At 39.3% G+C, this 23,925-nt stretch overlaps 1 protein-coding gene across 2 annotated transcripts in view; it reads right to left on the bottom strand.

The window, feature by feature from the left end:
- The window catches only part of ATP8A2 (ATPase phospholipid transporting 8A2), a 763,449-nt gene that overhangs the window by 39,943 nt on the left and 699,581 nt on the right, over positions 1-23,925 (bottom strand). For both annotated transcript variants that reach the window (XM_049778216.1, XM_049778217.1), the window contains exon 35: positions 20,153-20,257. In XM_049778216.1, coding sequence (XP_049634173.1) covers positions 20,153-20,257 — 105 coding nt within the window. The remainder of the gene's footprint in view (positions 1-20,152; positions 20,258-23,925) is intronic.

Below are 23,925 nucleotides of genomic sequence, written 5' to 3'. Positions count from 1 at the left end.
ATTTTGAGAGACTTTGCTGACCATTCAGTTCCTGTTCAGTTATCCACTCCATATTACAAACCTATTTTATATGTTTTAACAGTTATTATTGACTTTTTTCTTCTTTTTTAATTAAATCATGATGGTATAATTTATTAAAAAGTTATGAATTCCAGTCATAAAATATTTCAATACCTATCCCTTCACCAATTTTCATTTCTAGCTACTCATTTTCTTAGTTACACTCCATCCCCATAACACCCACCCCATAATAAAATGCTATTATTCATTTTTTAATCACATTTCTTGTACTTATAGGTTTTATTACTGAGTTGGTACTCTTTGACTTCCATCTAATTTTCTGGACTCATACATAAATATCGTATTATTACAAAATATTATCTTTCTGTGAGTTAATTTGTTTATGTTTGGCTTTATCTTCTCCATAAAAGTAGCATCATACACTATTTGTCCTTATCCATCTGACTTATTTTAAGTTGTATGGTACCTTCAAGGTTTACCATATTGTCTCAAACAATAGTATTTTCTTTTTGTGGTTGCATTGCATTCTAGAATCTAATACATATGTAATCACATATATGCATATATATATTACATTTTATTTATTCTTGTGTTGATATACACTTAGGTTGAGGTTGTATTGGTGTCTTGAGTGTTGTAAATTATGTTACAATGAATAGACAGCTATAAATATCTTTTAGAAGTAATGGTTTCATTTCTTTTGGCTCTATTTACAAAATTGAATTGCTGAGTTCTCTGGCAATTCCATTTTGAATTTTTTTTTATTTATTTAAAGAAAATATATCACATAGTTGACACAATTGATCATAATACATTTGTTTCAGGAAGAACAAAGGCAAAGTTATTAAGAAAAATAGAAAGACTAATGAGATGGAAGAGAAAGAAAAGGTTCAGTAGCAAGTATATTTTTGAAAATCATTGAATGACCGATTAACTCATTAAAGGCCCAGTAGAAGGTTTAATAAGCTTCTCTTCTTCTTCTTCTTCTTCTTCTTCTTCTTCTTCTTCTTCTTCTTCTTCTTCTTCTTCTTCTTCTTCTTCTTTCTTCTTCTTTCTTCTTCTTTCTTCTTCTTTCTTCTTCTTTCTTCTTTCTTCTTTCTTCTTCTTCTTCTTCTTCTTCTTCTTCTTCTTCTTCTTCTTCTTCTTCTTCTTCTTCTCCTTCTCCTTCTCCTTCTCCTTCTCCTTCTCCTTCTTCTTCTTCTTCTTTTTCTCCTCCTCCTCTCTCTTTCTCTCTCTTTAAGGATAATAGTTAAATAAGTACAGTAAAAACTGTGATAGAGTGGAAATTGTTGTTTGCATAGGCCCAGCAAAATATGGGGGACATGGAAAGGAAAAGCCTTGGCCTAAATACAAGGAGACCTTACTCCTGAAGTTTTCTGGGAAAGACCAACTCTAGGCTCCAGACATACTAGGTTGTCCAACCCAAGTCATTGTCTGTAGTGCCAATAAAACTTTTTTTTCTTTCAGCACAGTCGCTGTTGTTGGTGTCAGGTTTCTGTAGTTAAAGATCCTGGGATCCTGCATATCCTACATTGAAGCCAGGATGATGTGGAGCGTCCTCTAGTTTCACCTCACAATTAGAGGGCAATGTGGAGAGCCCTGTCCTGAAAGCAGGTCGTTGTTGTTAAGTCTTCTGGGTGTCTCTTTGGAGTAGGTCGATGCCTGGTAGGGTAGGGTCTTCCCTGGTAGAGAATTGTTTCCAGGTGATGTTATAGACAACTGTGGTTGTTTCGTAGCTGGCATTCCTGATTCAGGGGTGAATGGACAATGCCCGTTCTTCTGAGTCCTGAGCCAGGTCATTATGACTATGTGTGTTCCTATCTCTATTAGATGAGAACTTGTTTGTATGTATAGTATTTTCCCATTTTAATGTGCCTATGCAAAAGAGGGACAATGCCACATATGGGGGCTGCTGGAACAAGTTCAACAATCCCGTAACTTGGTTCTAACATAAGCTCTAAACAGAGGAACTCTTCTACCAGAATTCCTTACTGAACAAAAAGAAAAACAGACTAAACAGTGGGGGAAATCATCACTGTGTAAGAGAATATTTAGTAAGGGTTATAGTTAGCTGTTAAGGAAATACATATATAAGATATTCAAAAGATATATACAGATCCCTTTTATGTCTCTTAAAATAGTTGGGGTGTGTTAAATCCAGTGCACCACTTTTTATTCATTTTTAAAAATAAATTCTTTAACGGAAACACCATGATATATGTTTAGAAATTTGTTCATGATTAATTTTCAGTCATACAATGTACCAGTTCATATTTCCCACCACCAGTATCTCCAGTTTCCCCCTCCCTTCCCCCACATGCCCTCTCCTCTGCCTGCCTCTATGGAAACATTTTTCTTCTTTCTCTTCCTTTCTTTCTCTCTCTCTCTCTCTCTCTCTCTCTCTCTCTCTATATATATATATATATATATATATATATCTTAGACACTGTTTGCAATATTTCCTTCAGACAACGTGTGCAAATTGTTACTTAAGGGGTATCATGCATATTACTTTATCTCCTTTCAGCACCCAGTTCTTGTCCATAATGATCTTTTCCAACTATCATAGTCATAGTGATCTTCTCTACCCTAACTGCATTCCCTCTCTACTTGTTGCAAACTTCCTATTATGACTCTCATCTGGATATTAATACCATTAATACCATACTATCTATTTTAATATCCCACAAATAAGTTTAACAATTTTATATCTATCCCTCTACCTCTGACTTATTTAATTCAGCATAATACTCTCCTGAAAACATAACCATATGTAGAGGAAAATATAAGCATAACTCTCCATGACATTGAAGTTAAATGCATATTCAAAGGTGAAACACAGCTGACTAAGCAAGTGGAAGCAAAGATAAACAAATAGGGCTACAATAAAATAAAAACCTTCTTCACCTCAAAGGAAATGGTGGCTAGGAGAGAAAAACTACCCAGGAAATGGGAGAAACTATTCACCCAATACCCGTCTGATAAGGAGTTAGTATCTAAGATATATAAGGCACTGGGTAGAGCTTAACAAGAAAAAAATCTAACCCCAACCATAAATGAGAAAAAGAGATGAACAGGGACTTCCACAAAGAAGAAATACAGATGGCTAAAAGGCTTACGAAACAATGTTCCACCTTGGGCTAAAGTAATAGCACAACAGGTAGGGCATTTGCCTTGCATGCAGTCTACCCAGGTTTTATCCTTGGCATCCCATGAGCAATTGGGGGGGGATTTGGGCCATGCCCGGTGATGCTCAGGGGTTACTCCTGGCTAGAAATTGCTCAGAAATTGCTCCTGGCTTGGGGGACCATATGGGACACCTGGGGATCAAACTGTGGGTTGTCCTGGGTCAGCCACGTGCAAGGCAAATGCCCTACTGCCTGCGCCACTGCTTCAGCCCCTCATCAGTAATTTCTGAGTGCAGAGCCAGGAGAAATCCCTGAATGGTGCCTATGTGTTCCCCACAAAGTTCCACATAATTAATCATTAAGAAAATGCAAATCAAAACAATGAGATATTATCTCACACCACAGAGACTGGCAACACATCAAAAGAACAAGAACAATCAGTACTGATGTGACTGCGGAGTGATGGTGTGGATGTGGGGAGAAAGGGACTTTTATTCACTGCTGGTGGGAATGCTGACTGGCCTATCTTTTGGGAAAATAATATGGATATTTCTCAAAAACCTGGAAATTAAACTTTTATATGACAATTCCTCAGAAAAACCCTAGGAGCCCAAAACACAATGCATAAAAGTCATCTATGTTCATTGCAGCACTATTCACAATAGCCAGAATCTGAAACAACCCAAATGCCTGAGAAAAGATGAGCAAATAAAGAAACTGGTTTACTAGAACTACTCCCATATTTCTTTTTTGCTTGTTTGATTTTTGCCCCATTTTATTTTATATTTTTTCTTTTCTTCAAACAGAACCACATAATTTTATTTTACATCACACAAATGAGTGTAATCATCTGTGTCTGTACTTTTCCCTCTAACTCAGGGGTCCTTAGACATGTGACACACTGAGGACATTTATCCAGTCAGCTGGGTGTTTTTGCCACCACTGCCTGACCTGCTTAGCTGCAGACTCCTCCCAGACCTGCATATATGTAAGGACTCCTCTCCTCTTTGTCTCTTGATACCTCCTTTCAGTCTTGGGCAGGGATCCTCAAACTATGATGGGCCGTTCATATATAGATATTTTTAAACTATAGTCCAGCCCTCCAATGGTCTGGGGGACAGTGAACTAGCCCCTGTTTTAAAAATTTGAGGAATAGCTAATTTTACTCAGTATGATACTTCTCATGTTTATCTATATATAGCAAATTTCATGACTTTATTTTTTCCTAACAGTTGTGTAGTATTCTGTTGTGTAGAAGGACCATTGTTTCTTTATACACTCATCTGCTCTTGGGCACTTAGGTTGTTTCTAGATTCTAGCTAGTGAATAGTGCTGCAATAAACATAGGAATGTAGATGCCTTTTCTGTATTGTCTCACTGATGTCCAAAATGCATTCATTTGTTTGTTCACTGTGACTCTCAGAAAAACCTAAAACTTACATAGTGAGAACCTGTCTCTCTGATTCTAGGCCACATGATGACTTGACATGTTACAGTATTTAATAGATGTCTATTACATCGATGGATAAATAACTTGTCTTATATTAAATCAGTCATTGATTCTGTTTGCAATGAAGCCAACATTTTACTCATCAGTAAGTGTGAATTCCCACTTACTAAGTTTCCTTGAGCCTAATTTCTAGAGGAAGAGAAATAAAAGGTGAATAGTCATATTGTCCCTCTGTATTAGGGTAGATTTTTGTCAGGCTCTGTGTTAGGGAAGATTGAACAAGAAGTCATGGACTAGTTATCACTTGAGGCTTGATGAAAAGTGTTACTCTTACAATATTATTGGCAAGAATAGGAAATACCTGGACCACGGTCCATAGAAAACCCACCAAATCCTGTAGTCCTACCTTCATACATGACAGAACATACAAGAATGCTTTGCATCTGCTGTCTGCCACTCATCTGTATGTACGTAGGACTCATGAACGAAGTCATAAATATCCAAATGACCCTTGGAAGAAGAAAAGGTATCCCACCCCTACTTTATGAAAAATAATATGGGGGTTTCTCAAAAATTAATAAACAGAACTAAATATGATCTAGTAATTCTGCTTTCAGGAATACAATGTACATAATTTGGAAAGATTACACACAGGAGTGTCTGAAGAGAGTACAGTTTCAATTCCCGGCATCCTAAATAGTCCCTGAGCAATGCCAGTAGTAATTCCTGACAGCAAAGGCAGGAGTAAACCCTGAGCATTTCTGGCTGTGCCCTAAACCCCTCACAGCCCCCCTAATATGTATGCATAGCTATCTATGCAGGACCAAGTGAATTAAGATTTGGAAAGAAGTGTCCAACAATAAGAAAGTAAATTTTAAAAAATGGGTGCATATATTAACAATGAAATACCACTTAGCTACAATGTAAATGAAAGTGAACTGAAAGTGCTATGCAAAATACATTTGAAGGAGAAAGATAAAGATCAGATGCTTTTACTCATGTGCAATAGATAAAGAAATAAAGCAAGGGAACAGACAATTGTCAATGGAATAAAAACCTCATAGATAAAACCAATGTTACTTAAAGTAAGGTATGGAAGAAAAGGACCCTATGGAAGTGAAGACCAACACTGACACTTTTGTGGAGGGGATGGTGTAACTGTACCCTCTAAATCTTATAAGCACATACACTTAAAAAACAAGTTAAAAAAAGTGGTAGGCATTCTTATGTCTTGACCCTGGAATATAAAGGTGCACTCTCAAGGGAACTTAAAATGAACACACAATTTTGCTGCCTATAGCAATAGAGTAATTGCTCTGTAATTCTCATCATTGTTTATAACATAGTATAATTCTCATATTGGTTTTTTTGTTTGTTTTGGGCCACAACCCTTTGACACTCAGGAGTTACTGCTGGTTATGCACTCAAAAATTGCTTCTGGCTTGGGGGACCATATGGGAAGCTGGGGGAATCAACTGCATTCCGTCCTAGGCTAATGTTTGAAAGTCATATACCTTACCACTAGTGCCACCACACCGGCCCCATAATTCTCATATTGCTTAACATAGTGTTTCCTGTACAAGTGTGGTCTCAGTACTAACTTAAACATTTTTTCTGGGTTCTTTCAATCACAAAGTCAATGTTGGTATCTGTGACCTAATGTGCCTACACTGACTTTCCAATCCTCAATTCTGAAGAGAGAAATGACAGCACTGTGATTAAGACTGGGATTGGTATGTGGACTGATATATTCATACAAGCCATTAAACAGAAATAAAAATTGTCCAGAATAGTTCTGTAAGCTCCTTTCTTATTTTGAGAGTCCAATACAACCGGAGTTTGCAATTTTCCAAAATGCATAACAAAACAACTTTCACACCTGTCCTTTTGGGATGCCAGAAAGTCTACATCCCTCGACACCCTACCTCATTTGGAAGTGGCTCACTCATTGAGAAATGAGCAAGAGAATCAGGCTGTTCCAGATTGTGAAACTCAATTTCAAAAAGGCTATTTCTGGCATTTCTTTCAGCTCTGGCTATACTGTTTACTCGGAGAAATTCATCACAGCTGGAAGTCAAGAAGAAAAGGGAGTCAAACTGAAAAGGAAACAACTCACTGATAATGAAGTAGAAAAGTGATTAGCCAAGATCTCTTAAAGAAATAACCCTGCTTGGAATTTGGAATACCATATGTAATAAAAAAAAATGCTTTAAATTAAGTGTTTGCAAGTGTTTCTATTGTTGCTCACTCTATGAAATAAAACCAATTTTGAATAAAAGAAATTAAAATATTTTACACTACTTTAAAAGGCACTAGTTCCTAGTTGCAAGTCATAATAATAAAATATCAATCATCCTGCAAATATAGTTTGAGGATACCTTTCCCACAAACCGCTGCCGCATATGGATTTGCTTCTACACTCTCAGAAGTGGACTGTTCCTTCGGGGCATTTCTGAAAGATGCTGTAGTCCCTTCACCAGAGTGGCAAGTAGCCAAGTTCCTAAGAATAGTTGAAGCTCCTAAGGACAGTTAAAGCACCACTTATGGGGAATTATAAATCCTTTTCTTGCTCAGAACAACTAATAAATAGTATTCATGAAAGATTATTTTTAGTTATAAACATTAGTTTATACAACAGAAACAAATAAAAAAGGCACCTGGGATTTAAAAATCACAGAGAGTCAATTATTTTTAGTTGACACAGGCAGCTTAAGCATTAATCAAATGCTAATTAGGCGTTTCACTTCCTTGCAAGTGTATTTTCTTCATCCTCTCCTTCCTGTGACCAGGATACAAACCTTCCTGAGAAATTCCCATTTGGGTAATCCAGTCAGCCTTTCAGTAATTTCCTGGCCTATTTACTCCCTTTGTCTCATTAATGCATTTCCTCACCTGTTCCTGAGTATTAGTTAGCAAAGATAGAGATTAAACTGGATTCACTAGGGAGTGTTGTTGACTCTTCAATTGTCCTCCAAATTCCCTCTGTTTGTCTCTATTAGGTCCCTTTTAGGCCTTAGGCTCTTCCCTAAACAAGCTTAAATGCATTCAATTAATTTCTTGCATAGGTTTCTTTCTGTGATTATGACCTGGAAATTCTCTTTCTCAGTAAGATGTCATTTTCTTGAACCACATCAAAACCATGAACAGTTTATATGAAGCACCTTTGCCTTTATTTGTTCTGAATTTATCAGATTGTTTAGCTTCTGTATTCCATTAGAGCAGGCTTTGCCATTTAGGGCTTTCGAAGGCAACAATGTATAATTTGTTTCCAACTTCCCTGGAGTTCTCCAAGCTGGCAACTTTATTACCAAGGCAGTCTTTTCATTTTTTCCTAAACCTTGGTTAGATTTACTTGTTCAGGTAGGTATTATTTCTTGAAAATAAATAAATCATCTAATTGATTCACTTAAGGTACACAATTACAAAGTAGTTCATAATTGAGTTTTAGTCATACAATATAGAATGTACTACCCTTCACCAGTGCATATTTCCTGCACCAATATCCCGTTTCCCTCCAACTTTTCCTTTGCCTTCTCCCCTGCCTACATCTGTAGCAGACATTTCTCTTTCTCTTTTTTTCCTCCCATTTTAGACACTGTGGCTTGCAGTATTTCTACCAGTATGATAACATGCCTATCACTTTATCTTCTTCAGCATCCAGTTCCTGTCCAGAGTGACCATTTTCAACTATCATTGTCATAGCGGTCCCGTCTCTGCCATAACTGCACTCTCCCTCTATTTGTAGCATGCCTTGTACTATGAACAAGTCTTCCTGGTACGTGACTCCATTGTAACTGGATATTAATACCAAAGTGTATATATTGGTTTTTTTGCCACACCTGGTGATGTTCTGGGGTTACTCCTGATTATGTGCTCAGGAATCGCTCCTGGCTTGGGGAACTATATGGGATGCTGGAGGATTGAACCGTGGTTGGTCCTAGGCTGGCACGGGCATGCCTTACTGCTTGCACCACAGCTCCAGATCCCAAAGTATATTTTAATATACCAAAAATGAGTGTGATCATTCTGTTTTCCTTTCCTCTGACTTATTTCACTTAGCATAGTACTCTCCATATCCATCCATGTATAAGCAAATTACATGACTACATTTTTCCTAACAGCTGCGCAGATGTACCACCTTTCATCAGGAATTTGGGTTGTTTCCAGATTCTGGCTATTGTGAATAGTGCTGCAATGAACTAGGATTGCAGAGGGCTTTTCTGCATGTTTTTTTTGAACCCCCTAGGACATATTCCTAGAAGTAGTATTGCTGGGCTAAATGAAAACTCAATTTCTAATTTTTTGAGGAATATCCATATTGTTTTCCCAAAAGGCTGGACCAATCAATGTAGGAAGGACTCTCCATGACATTGTAAAGCCATCTTCATGGATGAAACACCACTGACCAAGAAAGTGGAAACAAATATAAACAAATCGGACTACATTAGACTAAGAAGTTTCTGCACCTCAAAGGAAATAATGACTATATACAAAGACTGGCCATAGAATGGGAGTTCACTCAATACCCATCTGATAAAGGGTTAATATCTAAGATAAATACGACACTGGTAGAACTTAACAAGAAAATAAAATCTAACCCTGTTAAAAAATGGTAAACAGAACTGAAAAGAAACTTCCACAAAGAAATACAGATAGCCAAAAGGCACATGAAAAAGTGCTCCACATCCTTCCTTAGTCATCAAGGAGATGCAAATCAAATCAACAATGAGATGCCATCTTACACCACAGAGACAGGCACGCATCAAAAAGTACAACAACCTGTACTGGTGTAGATAGTGGAGAAAGGGACTCTCATTCAGCCAGATATTCTTGCTGGTCTCCCTTGCCTTCTAAGCATTCTAATAGAGATGATACCAGAAGCAGAAGAATTTGAGCTATGCAATATCTCAGTTTGGTAGAGAGAGATTTGGAGTTGTAAGAGGGTATAGCTCTTCTGAGGGAGACTGTACAGGACACTCTATCTCTCTGAGGCTGCAAAGGAGAAACCCTACCATTGTGGCACGTGGTGACAATTGTTGTGTACAAAGCAAAACAAAGAAATATTTCTATTAAGCTGACCATTACCAAAAATTTCTCTGAAATTTAAGAGTGATTTAATAATACAGCATCCAAATGTTACATGTGGCCATTGTGTAGATCTCATGGAAACCAGATAAAATTAAAAAAAGACAGAGTTGAGGGATTCCAAAAATAATGTTTATGGGCTGGATATTTATTGATATCGAGTAATTGCTCATTTATCATTCAGTTAGGCATAGGAGTTAGTGTTTACATATAAACACTATGTAATAATGTGTAATATGTTTGTAATATGTAATAATAGGTTCATCATAATGTATACTACTTTGATGTTTATAGCTATAAACTAAAGCAAGGATTTGTCTTTTATACTTTAGCAAAGAAAAATCAGCTATACAAAGGAGACGCACAGAACAACTGCACAATCTGACAACTGTTACCTAGGCATTGAGTTATAGATGTCCATGGTGGTAGACAGCCTGCTACTGTGTGTGCTGAAGAATTGAATCATTTCAAAATGAATGTGTTAAAAATGAACGTGTTGAGGGAAGCTAATACCTACAGTGTTCTAGTGTGGAGGCATCACAGACAATGGTGCAATGTCAGAAGGTGCATATCAGGGGAAGCATATGTCTGCCAGTCTGTCTCACAAACCAGGGTTTCACAGAATCTATCTCCTCTGTCACTGAGTTCCCACTACTGGATTCAGTCCTGACATCATCATCTAAAAACCAGCCCATGGAGAATAAGCAGAGGCTTTAGCAGTCTCAGAAGAAAAAGATCATGCAGTGGGAAGGAGGTAGAGGCAGTAGTCAAGTGTCACTGAGTCGGGAAAGATGATACTAAAATCACTGACTCCTGATCTTCACTTGGCTCAACAAGCAGTGGGAAATGAAGGAAGGTTTGGATCTGTAATGGACACAAAGTTTGAGCAGTACAAAGTTTTGGGTGGTATGGAAGGCCAGAGCCTAGCCATGGGTTGGGAGGTGGCCCAATTACAGATTCACCTTGCTTAACGACCAAGTTTCATTTCAAAGACTTAGTCATTAAGCAAATTGGTCTTTAAGTGAGGAACTGCATGTACTGTATACGGTAGTACAGTATATGCATAGAATATAGTTTTCTGAATAAGTAAAATAACAAGAAAGATCAAACTGAAAACTTCTACTTGTTTTAATTTGCGTAGGCTGTGTTATTTACACACAGTACTGCAATGTATTACAGAATATAAAGTTAGTAAAGTAGGTACATTAAAGCACTCTACTGTACTGTAGAGTGCACAAGCTGGAAAAAGAATATTTAAAATAAAATAAAATAATGGTGAAGAAATGGTCGTAAGTGAGAGCGGTCGCTAAACAGGCAGGTCATTAATTGAGGAGTATCTGTACTTGGAAACACACAAGGCCTGGACTTCCAAAGGATGGGAAGCTGGAGAGAGAAGATAGGAACACTTTGCTGCCCCAGGGGAACAGAGGGGCCTGGAAGGATGGCACGAACAGGACAAGCTATTTCAGAAAGACACATGGGAATGGTGTGGTTGACTCAGGAACACTAAGACTTGGGGAGATAGTCTTTCTTCACAAAAAGAGCTGGCTGAAGCACAGATTTGAAGGCTGACTTAGACAACTGTTTTTGAACTCTCCTTTACACCTCCAATTCCAAATTAACTGCTGTTCACCACACTCCTCTGAGTACAGAACCTCTGTTCTTTGTTCCAGCCAGGAAGTGGTGTGTATGGAAGAGAGATACATGGGATCTAAGGAAGCACAGCAGAGAATCTGTGATACTCACATCTTTAGGTATTCTAGGAAAGTCCCTGAGTGTCAGAGGTGCTGCAAGTTTCATTATTATTCAGCTTCCAAGGAAGAGGACACTAGAGTGTTGAAATTTTCTGAATATGTAAAAATATGTAATCTGAATTTAATATGTATAATTTCCTTTAAACCTCAAAGCAAACTTGTGAAGAGACAACTGAAGTTCAGAGACAGTAATAACCCAGCCGAGGTCAAACAGCTACTAGTAAGTGGCAGGGGCTGGAAGCCAACTCACGTCCATCTGTCTACAAACTGTTTCCTCCTTTGCCTCATGTCACAGCAACGGGGGGGGGGGGGGGGGTGGGGGTGGGGGCGGGAAATGAGGCTGCAAATAAACCTTAACCAGGTGTTGGAAACAGATTACTTGCCACTGGCTCTGTAGAGACTCAGTAACATAATGCCATAGTTTCTTATCCCTTTTGCTAATAACAGAGTAACAAATATTTTAGGGAGAGGAAAGACATGCATTGCCAACAAACAATACATTAAGGAAAAATAAAATTTGAAGTTGTCTGAGTTAAAAACCCCCTACAAAGATGCCAAGTCTTCATTTCAAAGGCCTGGCAGATTGAGACTCTTCTTGCTAAGAGGGTCACTGTGACCAGGGGGCTCTAGAGGCCTCACCATTGCTCCATTCCGCCTTACAATTCATAGATTTGCTTTAGGCAGCTGTTTTATCAATGAGTCCCAGAAAGATATATCTTTTATGGTATTGCCACCAAAATTCCTAAAACTGGGGACAGCACGATAGTGCAGCAGTTAGAATGCCTGTGTTGCTTAAAGTCAACACAAGGTTCGATCCCCAGCCCCCCTCTCCCCTATATATAGTCCCCCTGTCCCATCAGGAATGATCCCTATGTACAGAGCCAGGTGTATGCCCCGAGGACTATAAAACAAACAAACAAAAAGCCAAAAACACTAGAAATTTCTAGATCTGACCATACCATTTCCTTCCCCGGATAAGCTAAAATTATTTTATCTTTGTTTGACTGGCTCAGAAATTTAGCAGTTGATCCAAGTTACTATATGCATTTCAAGTCTTTTGATGTGACTGACTTAGAATAGTTTATGTAGAATTTTCTTTTTCTCTAAAATTGGGTTCATGTCTTCTGCTTGGCCCCTACTAGAACTAACTAATCTAGAAAAGGCAGAGCAGCCCAGATTCAGTAAAATATTATTGCAAACCACAGTGTCTAAAATGAAAGAATAAATAGGGGAGGAGAGAGAGACAGAGAAGGAAAGGGAGTGAGTGAGAGGGAGAGAGAAAGAGAGATAGAAAAAGAGGAGAGGGAGAAAGAGGAGAGAGAGAGAGAAATGTCTGCCACTGAAGCAAGCAGGGAGAAGGCAGTGGAACGGTGGAAGGGAAACAGAGGACACTGGTGGTGGAAAATGTGCTCTGATTAAGGTGTTGTACAATGTATGATTTAAACTCAATCATGAACTTTGCAACTGTGGGGAAAAAACTATTATGAAAAATAGGACCCCCACTCTGTATAAGACAGGGTCATTTCCCAGTACTCTTATACACTCTTTTGATGAACAAAAGTATTTCTGTGTAAAACTCATAGCCTAAAGATAAACTTCAAGTGCTTTATTCAGAGTATATTTGTGGGACTTGGTGCTTTTTCATTGTTATTTTTGTTGGCCATACCCAGCGGCACTCAGGGGTTACTTCTGGCTCTGCACTCAGAAATCATTCCTGGCAGGCTTGGGGAACCATCTGGGATGCCAGGGATCAAACCCGAGTTCGTCCTGGGTTGGCAGTGTGCAAGGCAAACACCCTACTGCTGCGCTGTCACTCTGGCTCCAACTTAGTGCCTTTTTTTTTTTTTAATCTGGCTATGGCAGATAGAGCTTTTTTGTTTGATAATCTTGTTCATGTCTTTCAGGATCTGCTTCCCAGTTTTTGGCAGACAGAACTCCAGGAGATTTCTCAGATCACACTGGCCTTGCCTGAGCAGAGGAAACCTGGATGAAGTAGCAGCCACAGAGGAGTAAATCCGGTTTTCTTCATTTCCCATGTGGCTACCAGGCCATCTGGGATCTACCTGTTCTGTGCCCGAGGGATCAGCCTCCCAGAGTCTGTGTCCAAATGCATCAGAACATAAAGTCAAAGTGCAGATTTACTGATGTCTCATCACTAGGTCACCACTGGTCTCAGGGCTGCCTTTCCCAGAGGCATTAAGACTTATTCAGGGAAAGCACCTGGGGGAAAGAGAATCCCTCCAACGTGGGTGAAGACAGGGTCAGTGGCTAGCACTCCTTGATCTTGAAACTCGAGAAAACCAGCCCATGCCTGCTGCTACTACGTCTACCAACTATGATGAACAGTAAGGTCTCCAACAAACAAGGACCTCCTTGTTATTTATTCAGACCATAGAATACTAGATGGGGTTGTCCTTTCTGGCATTCTCCTTTCTGGCTTGCCCTAATATCAAAAACACCCAAACATCCTAATTAATTCTCATCCAGGAAGATAAACACTTTAAGGGAAAGAAAAAGTTTGTTACTTTACATGACATTTTAGTTATCTAGTTAAATTATCACTGCAAAGGTGGTTATGGATAGATTGTCTTCCATTAGGGCAGTGCTTCTATAGTGGGGCGAACCCCCCAGTGGGGGGTGCGAGGCTCCATAAAGGGGGGCACGTTTGACCTTGGCAAACACTGTCATAACAAGCTAAGCCCCCTGTTTATGTCTCTGTATGTCTCTGGAGCTGAGAGCTGCTGTGTCTTGCTTCAAATCTCGCTTTCGAAAAGCTATGCATTTCAAAATGTGCTCATTGTAGTCATTAATCTAGACATCACATTTGATTAAAAAATCAGCTCAGGGCCCGGAGAGACAGCACAGCGGCGTTTGCCTTGCAAGCAGCCGATCCAGGACCAAAGGTGGTTGGTTCGAATCCCGGTGTCCCATATGGTCCCCCGTGCCTGCCAGGAGCTATTTCTGAGCAGACAGCCAGGAGTAACCCCTGAGCACCGCCGGGTGTGGCCCAAAACCCCCCCCAAAAAATCAGCTCAAATTATTTTATATATTTTTATTTTGCAGATTAAAGTTTTTTTAATAAAGATACTATTTACAGTTGCATGGAGGGGGCGCGAAAAATGTTTTCATCTTCCTAGGGGGGCACGACAGAAAATAATTGAAAACACTGCATTAGGGTAAAAAACTGGACAAAATCCACTTTGTGAATAAATAGAAAAAAAATCACTAAAATAATGAAAATAAGGCTTATTTCTTTTAATTCCAATATTTCAAGGCAACACAAAATAACAAGGTTTTATTATTTTAAAAATATAAGATGTACTCAAAGTAGTTCATACCGTAAGTGAAATGAAAATTTCAGGATAAAGTTGCTAGGATGGATGATTTAGGTCGAGTTTTTTTTTTAATAATATCTCTATTTAAGCACCATGATTACAAATATGTTGTAGTTGGGTTTAGTTATAAAAAAGAGAACACCCCCCTTCACCAGTGCAACCTTCCTACCATTAATGCCCCCCATCTTTTTCCTCCTCAACTCCTGTCTGTTTTCAAGACAGGCATTCTATTTCTCTCACTCATAGTTGTTAGTGCAGTTATTTCTCAAATGGCACTCACCACTCTTTGTAGTGGCTGGTCCTTCCAGCCCTCATCTCAGGGTATTCTTACCATTCTGTCTTGTGTGTGTGTGTGTATGTGTGTGTGTGTGTGTGTGTGTGTGTGTGTGTGGTTTTTGCTGTCTTGTGTGTGTGTGTGTGTGTGTGTGTGTGTGTGTGGTTTTTGGGTCACACCCGGCAGCGCTCAGGGTTTACTCCTGGCTCTACTCTCAGAAATCGATCCTGAAAGGCAATGGGGACCATATGAGATGCAGAGATTTGAACCACTGTCATTCTGCATGCAAGGCAAATGCCCTACCTCCATGCTATCTCTCGGGCCTCTCTTTTTTTCTTTTTCTTTTCTTAAATCCCACAAATGAGACTATTCTTTGTCTATCTATCTCCTTCTGACTTATTTCACTCAGCATGTCCATCCATGAATAGGAAACTTTCCTGACTATATTTTTCTTGATGGCTGCATAGTATTCCATTGTATATATATACCACTGTTTCTTTAGCCACTCATCCATTGTCAGGCATCTGGGTTGCTTCCAGATTCTGGTTATTGTAAATAGTGCTGCAATGAATATTGATGTTCAGGAGGCATTTTTGTATTGTGTATATCCCTAGGAGTGGTATAGGTGGAGGTATTTTGAACAATTGAAGTATTAACTGTGTCCAGTGTTTCTAAGGTTTGCACACAACATAGCCAGAGAAATGCTTGGCTAAGAAAAGACAATGAAAGAGGAAAAGACAGGAAAATCACTCTACTTTTTGAATATTGAATTCGCTCATCTCTTCCTTTCTTATTGTTAACCTGTTGATCTGAGTCAGAAAAAACAGACTTATTTCTGCCTAAATGATGGCCAATTGATTCTGCAAAACCATATTTGTACATGATTAAGTCTAGGATCACATAAAGAGAATTTTAGTGGAAGTTTACTGAACAGTGGAACAGTCTGGAAGTTGGACCTTATGAAGAAAATGTTATTTTATTCAGGACAGAGAGGGACACTTCAAGAGTCTATCTACCATCTCAATGTGTGATTTGTCACTAAAGCCTGTTTCAATATTAATACATAAATACTTTTGTTCTATTTCTTATGAGTACATTCCAAAGTACACTTGCTTTAGTCTCCAATGACGTAGGCATGGGCTTTATGACCCAGCAGAAGGTTCTTTAAAAGGCTCTAAGGAGGCTTCCAGAAAGGACCTGCAGAAAGCACCCTTGTTAGGGGTGCTGAGAGGCCTCCATGGTGAATGCTTTGCTGGCACTGAAGGCATGCTGGGCAGAGAGCTTCAGCCAGGAGTCCCTGCTCTCCTATTCACCTCTGTGTACAATGTTGAAAACCCACCCGCCCACCCAACATTTTACCTCTTTGAATCCATCTGTGCTATTTTTAAGCTGTGAGATAAGTAATTCGCTTAGTGGAGGCCCAGCAAATGCCTGTGTATCTCTGAGACCACAGCCAGAGCTCAAATATCAGCATCCATAGCCTGAACTGGCTGAAGATGGGTTCCTACTGCAATCCTGCTGACATTTGTGCCATTGGTTGGTTCTCAAGACACTTGGGAAGCACCTCTTAGGTGCCTGACCCACAGCTACAGAGATACTAAAAAGAAAAGCACCAGATGTGGGTAGGGAATAAATAAGGTGCTGGAAGGTGTGAGGAGAAACTGAAACACTCAGAGCCTTACACCAAGGGAGCCTGCACAAATTTGAGAGAGAAAAGAGGAACAGAAGTAATCGTCTCTCCTCCTCCTGGCAACCACTCCCCAATCCGCAGCACCAGAATTCCAGGGACTCTGGGCAGGTGTGAAGAAAGCAAACAAAGGTGATCAAAGAATGATTGTGAGTCTCTTTCTAGAGACCAAGCCGGACAAAATCTGCCTCTGGCAGAGAGCAGCAGAGAGATGCCATCGTTATCTACTTTGCAGATGGACCACCCAGAAAATCTGGGAGTAATTAGGAGAGAGAAAAACAAATGCTGTCCACCCCCAGACAAGATGATAGGAGGTGTGGCATCCCCCCAAATTATCCTCTGCTAGGAACTCAGTAAAAATCAGGCAAGATACTGGGACTAGAAAGAGGGAAGAGGACCACTAGAACCAGTGGGGGTGCATACAGACTTTCACACAATCTATCAGGTGGACACACAAAGTGATGATAAAAGCTATTTTAAATGTAGCAGGCAGGAGGAAAAAAGCCACTTTTTTAAACCTTCTTCATGGGTTCTTTGAATATTTCAAAAGGAATTTGGGAGCTATTTTGTTTTTAGGTCTTGGGCCACAGCTAGTGGTGCTTAGGGATCATTCCTGGCAATGCTCAGGGGACAATAACAATGCCAGGGATTGAACCAGGGATCTATTTCTGCAAGACAAGCACTGCCATAACTTCTATACTATCTCTCTGGCCTGTGGAAAAAACTTTAAATAGGATAAGTCAGTCTTAAAAGTGGCATTGCTTTTGTTTCATTTTGTTTTGGGGCCATACTGGCAGTGATCAGGGCTGACTCCTGACATTGTGCTCAGGGATCACATCTGATAGAGTTCTAGGAACCACATGGAGTTCCCAAGTCAATCGCAAGGAATGCAAACATCTTACCCACAGTACTATATCTCCAGCTCTGAAATTCTATTTACTTTATGATAAGTAAAGAGGGATTCACAGTTGGTTTCAAGACAAACAGCTCACAACTACCCTCAAGATCATGTTCCTAGTGCCACACTGATGACTGGCAGAATGTGGGGCCAAACACTGTGGGGTTCATATTGTTTTATAAACTCCAACTCTCACTGCCACACACTATCATTTATCTGTCCTTATAGAATTGGGGGATCAATTTCTACTCCCAAGGCTACACAGCAAATCAAGAGCTAAAACAATGCAAATGGGGTCTCCAGATCTGATGGAAAGCACATAGCTCTCCAAATACAAATACAATGGAGTTTTCTCTCTGTACATCTTCCTGAGTTTTCCCACATTCCTTCCCCTGCAGGAAATGTGTCTTCTTCATTCCTGTCTCTGAAGACCTTCATATCCTGCATGCTCTGTTTTGTACTGTTTCCACTGTGCAGTTGGTCTTGCTCTCAAGACAGATGAATGACCGTTATCTCTTCTACTTGTCCTCCCTGACATTAGGCCAGTCCTATTTTCAGACAGAGGTCTGAAACAGAGGTCTCAACAGAGGAGACCCCAGGCCCATGAGTGCAAGTCTTAGAAGGTGCATGCTTATGATACAGTGTCTGGTAACATTTTCCTCTTGAACCTTTGAAAGACGTTTTAGAATTTTTTATTTTAAATAGTCATTTAGAAATGAGGGGTGCTCTTTAAATAATATTGCTTATTTACATTGTTCTGAGGTGCCAAGAGGTTGTGCAAGTTGTTTTCAACTATGATGAAACTTTCTGTGTATATTAAGGTTAGCAATTAAGATCAATATGTATTTTTTTATTCTGAAACTTTCAGAGATGCCCATTTGCAGAGGTTTTCCTCTATTTTTAGTGCTCATGAATGTGGTTATTTACTTATTTATTTTTAGGTCTCAACAGTTTTGTAGAGGTGCTAAGCACTTAATGGATACAACAGACAGGTTCAGGCCTTCACAACGTGCTTCACTGTGAAAGGCTACATATAGAATCTGCCTCAAACTTTGATTTGGCCCCCAAATAGCCATCATTTTAATCTTATCAAAGGCTGTTTTTTGTCTTGTTACTAATAGCACTTTGGTTATTTATTGAATGCTAGCCAATGATTCACTTATTGAAGACTAAGACAAGCCCATAAAAGCCATAACTTCAATAATACAACCCCTATAATAGTTATAATTTATTTGAAATTATATTCCCAGTACCTTGAAAATGTTTGTATAGTTTTCCTTAAAATATAAATCAAATTGTCTCCTGCTGAATATAAGTAACTTGATAATTCCAAAAAAGAATTAAATAACTGAATTAATTATTTTACTTAAGATTCAAGTAAAATAATTAAGTATTTTTGTTGTTTATTCTTCATGACTTGTAATGACTTGTAAGCTATATATTCAAAGTAATAGAAAGATATTCCATGTATATGGATTGTAGAAATTAAAATTACTGTTAAAGTAATCATGCTCTTGAGAATTATACAGATTCAATACAATTCTCATATAATTCCAATGGCATTCTTCTATGAAACTGAATAAACATTTTATAAATTTGAAAAATATATATATATAAATAAAAAATTTAGTGCTTAAAGAGATGGTAAGCATAAATAATATGAACAAAACACATATCAAATACTCTCTATACGTGCTGACTCTAGATTTTTATTTCATTAACAGTTAGATAGAAATATCCTACTAAGCACTTCTAGGAGAGCTAAATTCTCCTAGATTTTCAGACTTTGCATGGAACTAATTGCAACAACAGTATTAGATTTTCCTGCAGTATCTTTTGTCATCTGCTAAATTTTGACAAAATGCACTCTGATAACATTTTAACATGTGATTAAACAAAATTCCCACAAACTCAGCTGGAGAGGAGGTGTTATTTCACTGCAGGAAATAAGAGGAAGTCACACAATTGTTTTCATGAACTAGTGGGTGAGCTCCTGCAGAACTTTCACAATAAAGGAAGTAGCAATTCATTAAAACAAACAAACAAACAAACAAATAAACCCCCAGTAAGTGAAGTGGATTAGACAAGATTTCCACAAATAATTCAAGACAACAGCTGTTCAGCAGGTTACTTACCTTTTAGATATTTATACTTTTATGAACAACTGGGCCTCATAATGAACACGTTTTTAAGCATGCGGCAATACTACTAAACCTGAACTTTTTTTCACTTTATGAAAATACTTCTCCCATTTAGATAGTGCTATGTAGATTGATTTGTCCAAGTTTAGACCCAAGAAAAGTCCCAATTTTAACCCATAGACTGGCCCAAAGACTCAGAAAGTGTGATTTTATGTTTCAGCATTCAAATTAGAGCTCTCTGTGAGTTCACACAAAATGTTTAAAGAAATGAGCAAACCATACCCATGTGTAAAACTGAAAAGAACAAAAGAAATCCTGGGAGAAAAATAGGGAAAGAACTGGGAGAATGAGCAAGTGAGCACTCTCTAAAGACACCCACCTCTTTCCATTGCTATCACGGAGCATTGCCTTCCCTAGTACTCTTGACTTGGTTTCCAACTCTTGTACCTCTTCCAAAAGTGTTTTCCTGCAGGTATGCTTGGCCCTGTGTAGCAAAGAAAAGACAAAGGGAAGAGGATATAGGGTTAGTCAGGCTGTAGAGATTCATGATACCTTTCTTAAGTTGAGGTAGGAGCCTGGGCCCTCAGGAAATAATCAAAGATCAATCTTGTGGTGACAGGGGCACTACCACCATTCTCTGGGAGAAAAAATGTGTGCAGACCTTGAATACCTTGAATATTAGAAGCTACCATGTCCACTAAAATCCACCATCATGTGTTGGACTGATGTATGCATGAAACCATCACGGCATTGTATTTATAATAGTATTATAAATCATAGTACCTCAATTGAATCAAAAGATTGAAAAAAGGATGAAGAGTTAATATTACTCAGAAACAGAGGAACACAAAATGGAGAAGGAAGAGAAAGAGAAAGATAAGGAGAATAGAAAGAAAAGATGTAGGAGAAGAAGGAGAACTATAATAATATCCTTTGTGGCTGAGAGGCTGTGGATTTGGCCCAGGGGGACCCCAGTACTAAGATCAAAGACGAGGTTTGTGGATATTTATGGACCTGTCTCTAAAGCTTTTCAATATGGGACCTCAAAACCCAGAAGAGGCTTTAAATCATCACCACAGATGACACTGGCTGGTTCTTTGCCCCTCCTCTGATCAGAAACCCAATATCAGCTCATTCCTGCCTTTATTTGTCTAAGTAGAAAAACAGCCTTGGATACAGCAGAAAAAGGAATCTGGGAGGCAGGGGAGGATTCCCAAGCTATGCTTAGGAGATCCCAATGCCACTAAGAGTTATACTCAGCAAACCTAACAAGGGAATGTGGAGATGTTGACTCTGTGAGTGCTGGTGACATCTACTGCCACAGCCACAGATGTTATAAATAACACCTTATTTGGGGAGCTATGTGGTGCTGAACTCAGGCTTGAACTTAGGTGCCAATACATGTAGAGCATGCAATCCTGTTTATTGAACTCTGTCCCTGATTCCAGGAGTAAGTTTTCGTTGTTTGCTTGTTTGGGGGCCACACCTGGCAGTGCTCAGACAATGCTTCTGGTTCCTGTGCTCTGAGATTTCTCAGGGTAGGATTCAGGGAACCATATATTATTCTGGGGACTGAACCAGGGTCTGGTGCATACCAGACAACTATTGCACTCACTGTACTATCTCTCCAGCCCACTAGTGGGAATTTTTTGCTTGTATTCTTGCTCAACATGCAAAACCCTTGACCTGAAGTTTGGAGTTAACGTGCATTCCCAGGCACCCCCATCCTCCTTTCACAGACATTGTGCCTTCCAAAGATGTACCTCAATGTGAAATGACTGCTGAAAAAGAACGAGAGCAAGCTGGCTTATCCTGTACAGCTTAGACTTTTAGCCTGGAAGCATCTTATTAGATGTAGTTACATGTACCTTTATTTAATGAAACTAAGAGAAATGTCTTACAATGTTCAAATCATTAACTGACCTCTAGTTTCTCCTATAATTGACGCTACAGAGTGGCTGCTTGGAAAACAAGCTAGTCCATGAGAAAAAGGATTTCACAAACTACAGAGAATCAGAAAAAAAAAACTCACTACTTGACAATAGAGCAAGTCTCCTTATTATATTCACATTGTTTCAACAGAATACATGGGAAGATCCTGCTAAGTAACAGTATACAAGACAGAAGAACAGAAAACAATTAACTGGGTAAGGAAGTAAAAAAATCAGTGTGCCAGGGATAATCTGAAGACTAAACTATTTTATTGGAACCACAAACTCTCACCCAAGCTCCACTTTCCAGGAAAGAATGTCTGTTAAGATAATAATGCCCTATCATCTCTGAACACTTGGAAGGAAGTAATCGGTAATGGACTATTAGGACTGAGATACTGTGTGTGAGCCTTCCATTGCCTCCCCTCAAAGTAAACAAGGAAAGTGAGCCACAAGGCTCTAACACATAATACCTTCATGACATCAAAGTATCCTGCCACTCGATGGAGATAACATATACAGTTCAAAGCATAGATGATGGAATTTTAATTTAAACATAAAATAAGAAAATGTTGACCATTATGATGAAGAAAGTAGAAAAGGATGCTGAAATTTAGAATCCAATGATATTCACTGTGCTATGTCTCTCACTTTACATTTTAGCTATTGGGCTTATAGGGCTGTATTGATAACACTCCAACTTTGTGCCAAGCTGTGTATATATTGGATTCATCCCAGGGATATTACCCCCCCCATGTCTGATAATTAGTTAATCTTGAGGGATGAATATGGTTACAAACTCCCTACCCCACCATCACACTCCCTGCCTCCTGACTCCTCCATTCCCTACCTGCCTCATGGAGCAAGCAAAGTTCAGCAATCTCTGATCAGCCTTAGGAATTCTTCTAGTATGGGTATTAAAAAGATCTAACACAGAAAAACTATTTGCCACTTTAAATCTGTAACTTATTCCCTGCCCCCACTTTTGCTCTTCCTAAAAAGAATCTGACCCACTGCATCAAAGCTATTAGTTCTTACTTGTTCACAGCATTGCCTCAGAGGGAAATTGTAAGGTATCCCTTCCTCCAATGCCCTTACCTAAACTTCCTTTTGAGATGTTAATCCCACCTGGATGATGAGATCTGCCCACACCTGGGCTGGGCGGGCTATTTTGAAAGAATAAGAGAGTCTGTTTGGGGGAGGGGAGGAGCAGAAAAAGGTGGAGAGCCAGAGGAGAAGCAATGATAAGCTGCTCTGGATAGGAAGCTTAGCAGAGAAGCCATGTGAGGAAAAGCATATGGTAGATAGGGCCTTGGAGTCAGCAAGCTGACTCTGATGAAACCTTAATTGACTGCTTGTAAATTATTTTTCTGCCATTATCCTGCATGGTCAGACCCACCATCTGAAGGGACTAGAGGCACTATGTGGTGCCTGAGGCAGTCTCACCCAACACGTGGACTTAATGCTTTATATCTTTATCTATAGGAAATGATCAGAACATATTTATGCTATCTGTCCCTGTGTGCTTTGCAGACAGATGAAACTGTGAATGGGTTCAAGAGTTACTAAGCAATTTCATAGCATGGCCTTAGGTGAGCTCCCATGGGCTAGCATGGAGTCCTGGAGAACACTTAATGACCAGAGGGATTACTGCTACTTTTCCTGCAAATAATCCTGGAATAGATGGGATGCTTGCTATTTACAACTGTGTTCTCAGTATCTTTGCTTCACAAGGCCTCAATAAGACAAGAGATTCTAAAATCTCCCGTGTCAAAGTTCTCTGTGAATTGAGCTGACTAAAACATGAGACTTAAAGATTTCTAAGATATTAGTTACTTGCATGTCATTTGGGTTGCACTCCTCTCTGTGGAATGAATTTGACTTGTTTTTGTTTGCTGCATTTGGGGGTCACACTTTGCAGATTAACACTCAAGGAACCATATGTGGTGCTGGGAATTTGACCAGAGTTGCAGTGATACAAACACAAGCAAGGTGAATGCCTTACTTCTGTACTAACTCTCCAGGCTCTGGGGTTTGTTTGAACTGAGTGGTAGACAGGATACAGTGAGCTCTTCACCTGTGCCTGTCCTTACAGTCCCAGGGTTGGATTCATTTAACTCCATAGAGACTATGTCCACACCAGGTACCAGAAGGTGTTAAACCACTAACATCAAAGATGAACTTCATCAGTGAGCTTTGGGGGCAGGGTGAGGGTTTACTC

Source organism: Suncus etruscus, chromosome 8 (assembly GCF_024139225.1).
Source record: "Suncus etruscus isolate mSunEtr1 chromosome 8, mSunEtr1.pri.cur, whole genome shotgun sequence".
Taxonomy (NCBI): Eukaryota; Metazoa; Chordata; class Mammalia; order Eulipotyphla; family Soricidae; genus Suncus; species Suncus etruscus.
This window is presented reverse-complemented; position numbering and strand designations above follow the sequence as displayed.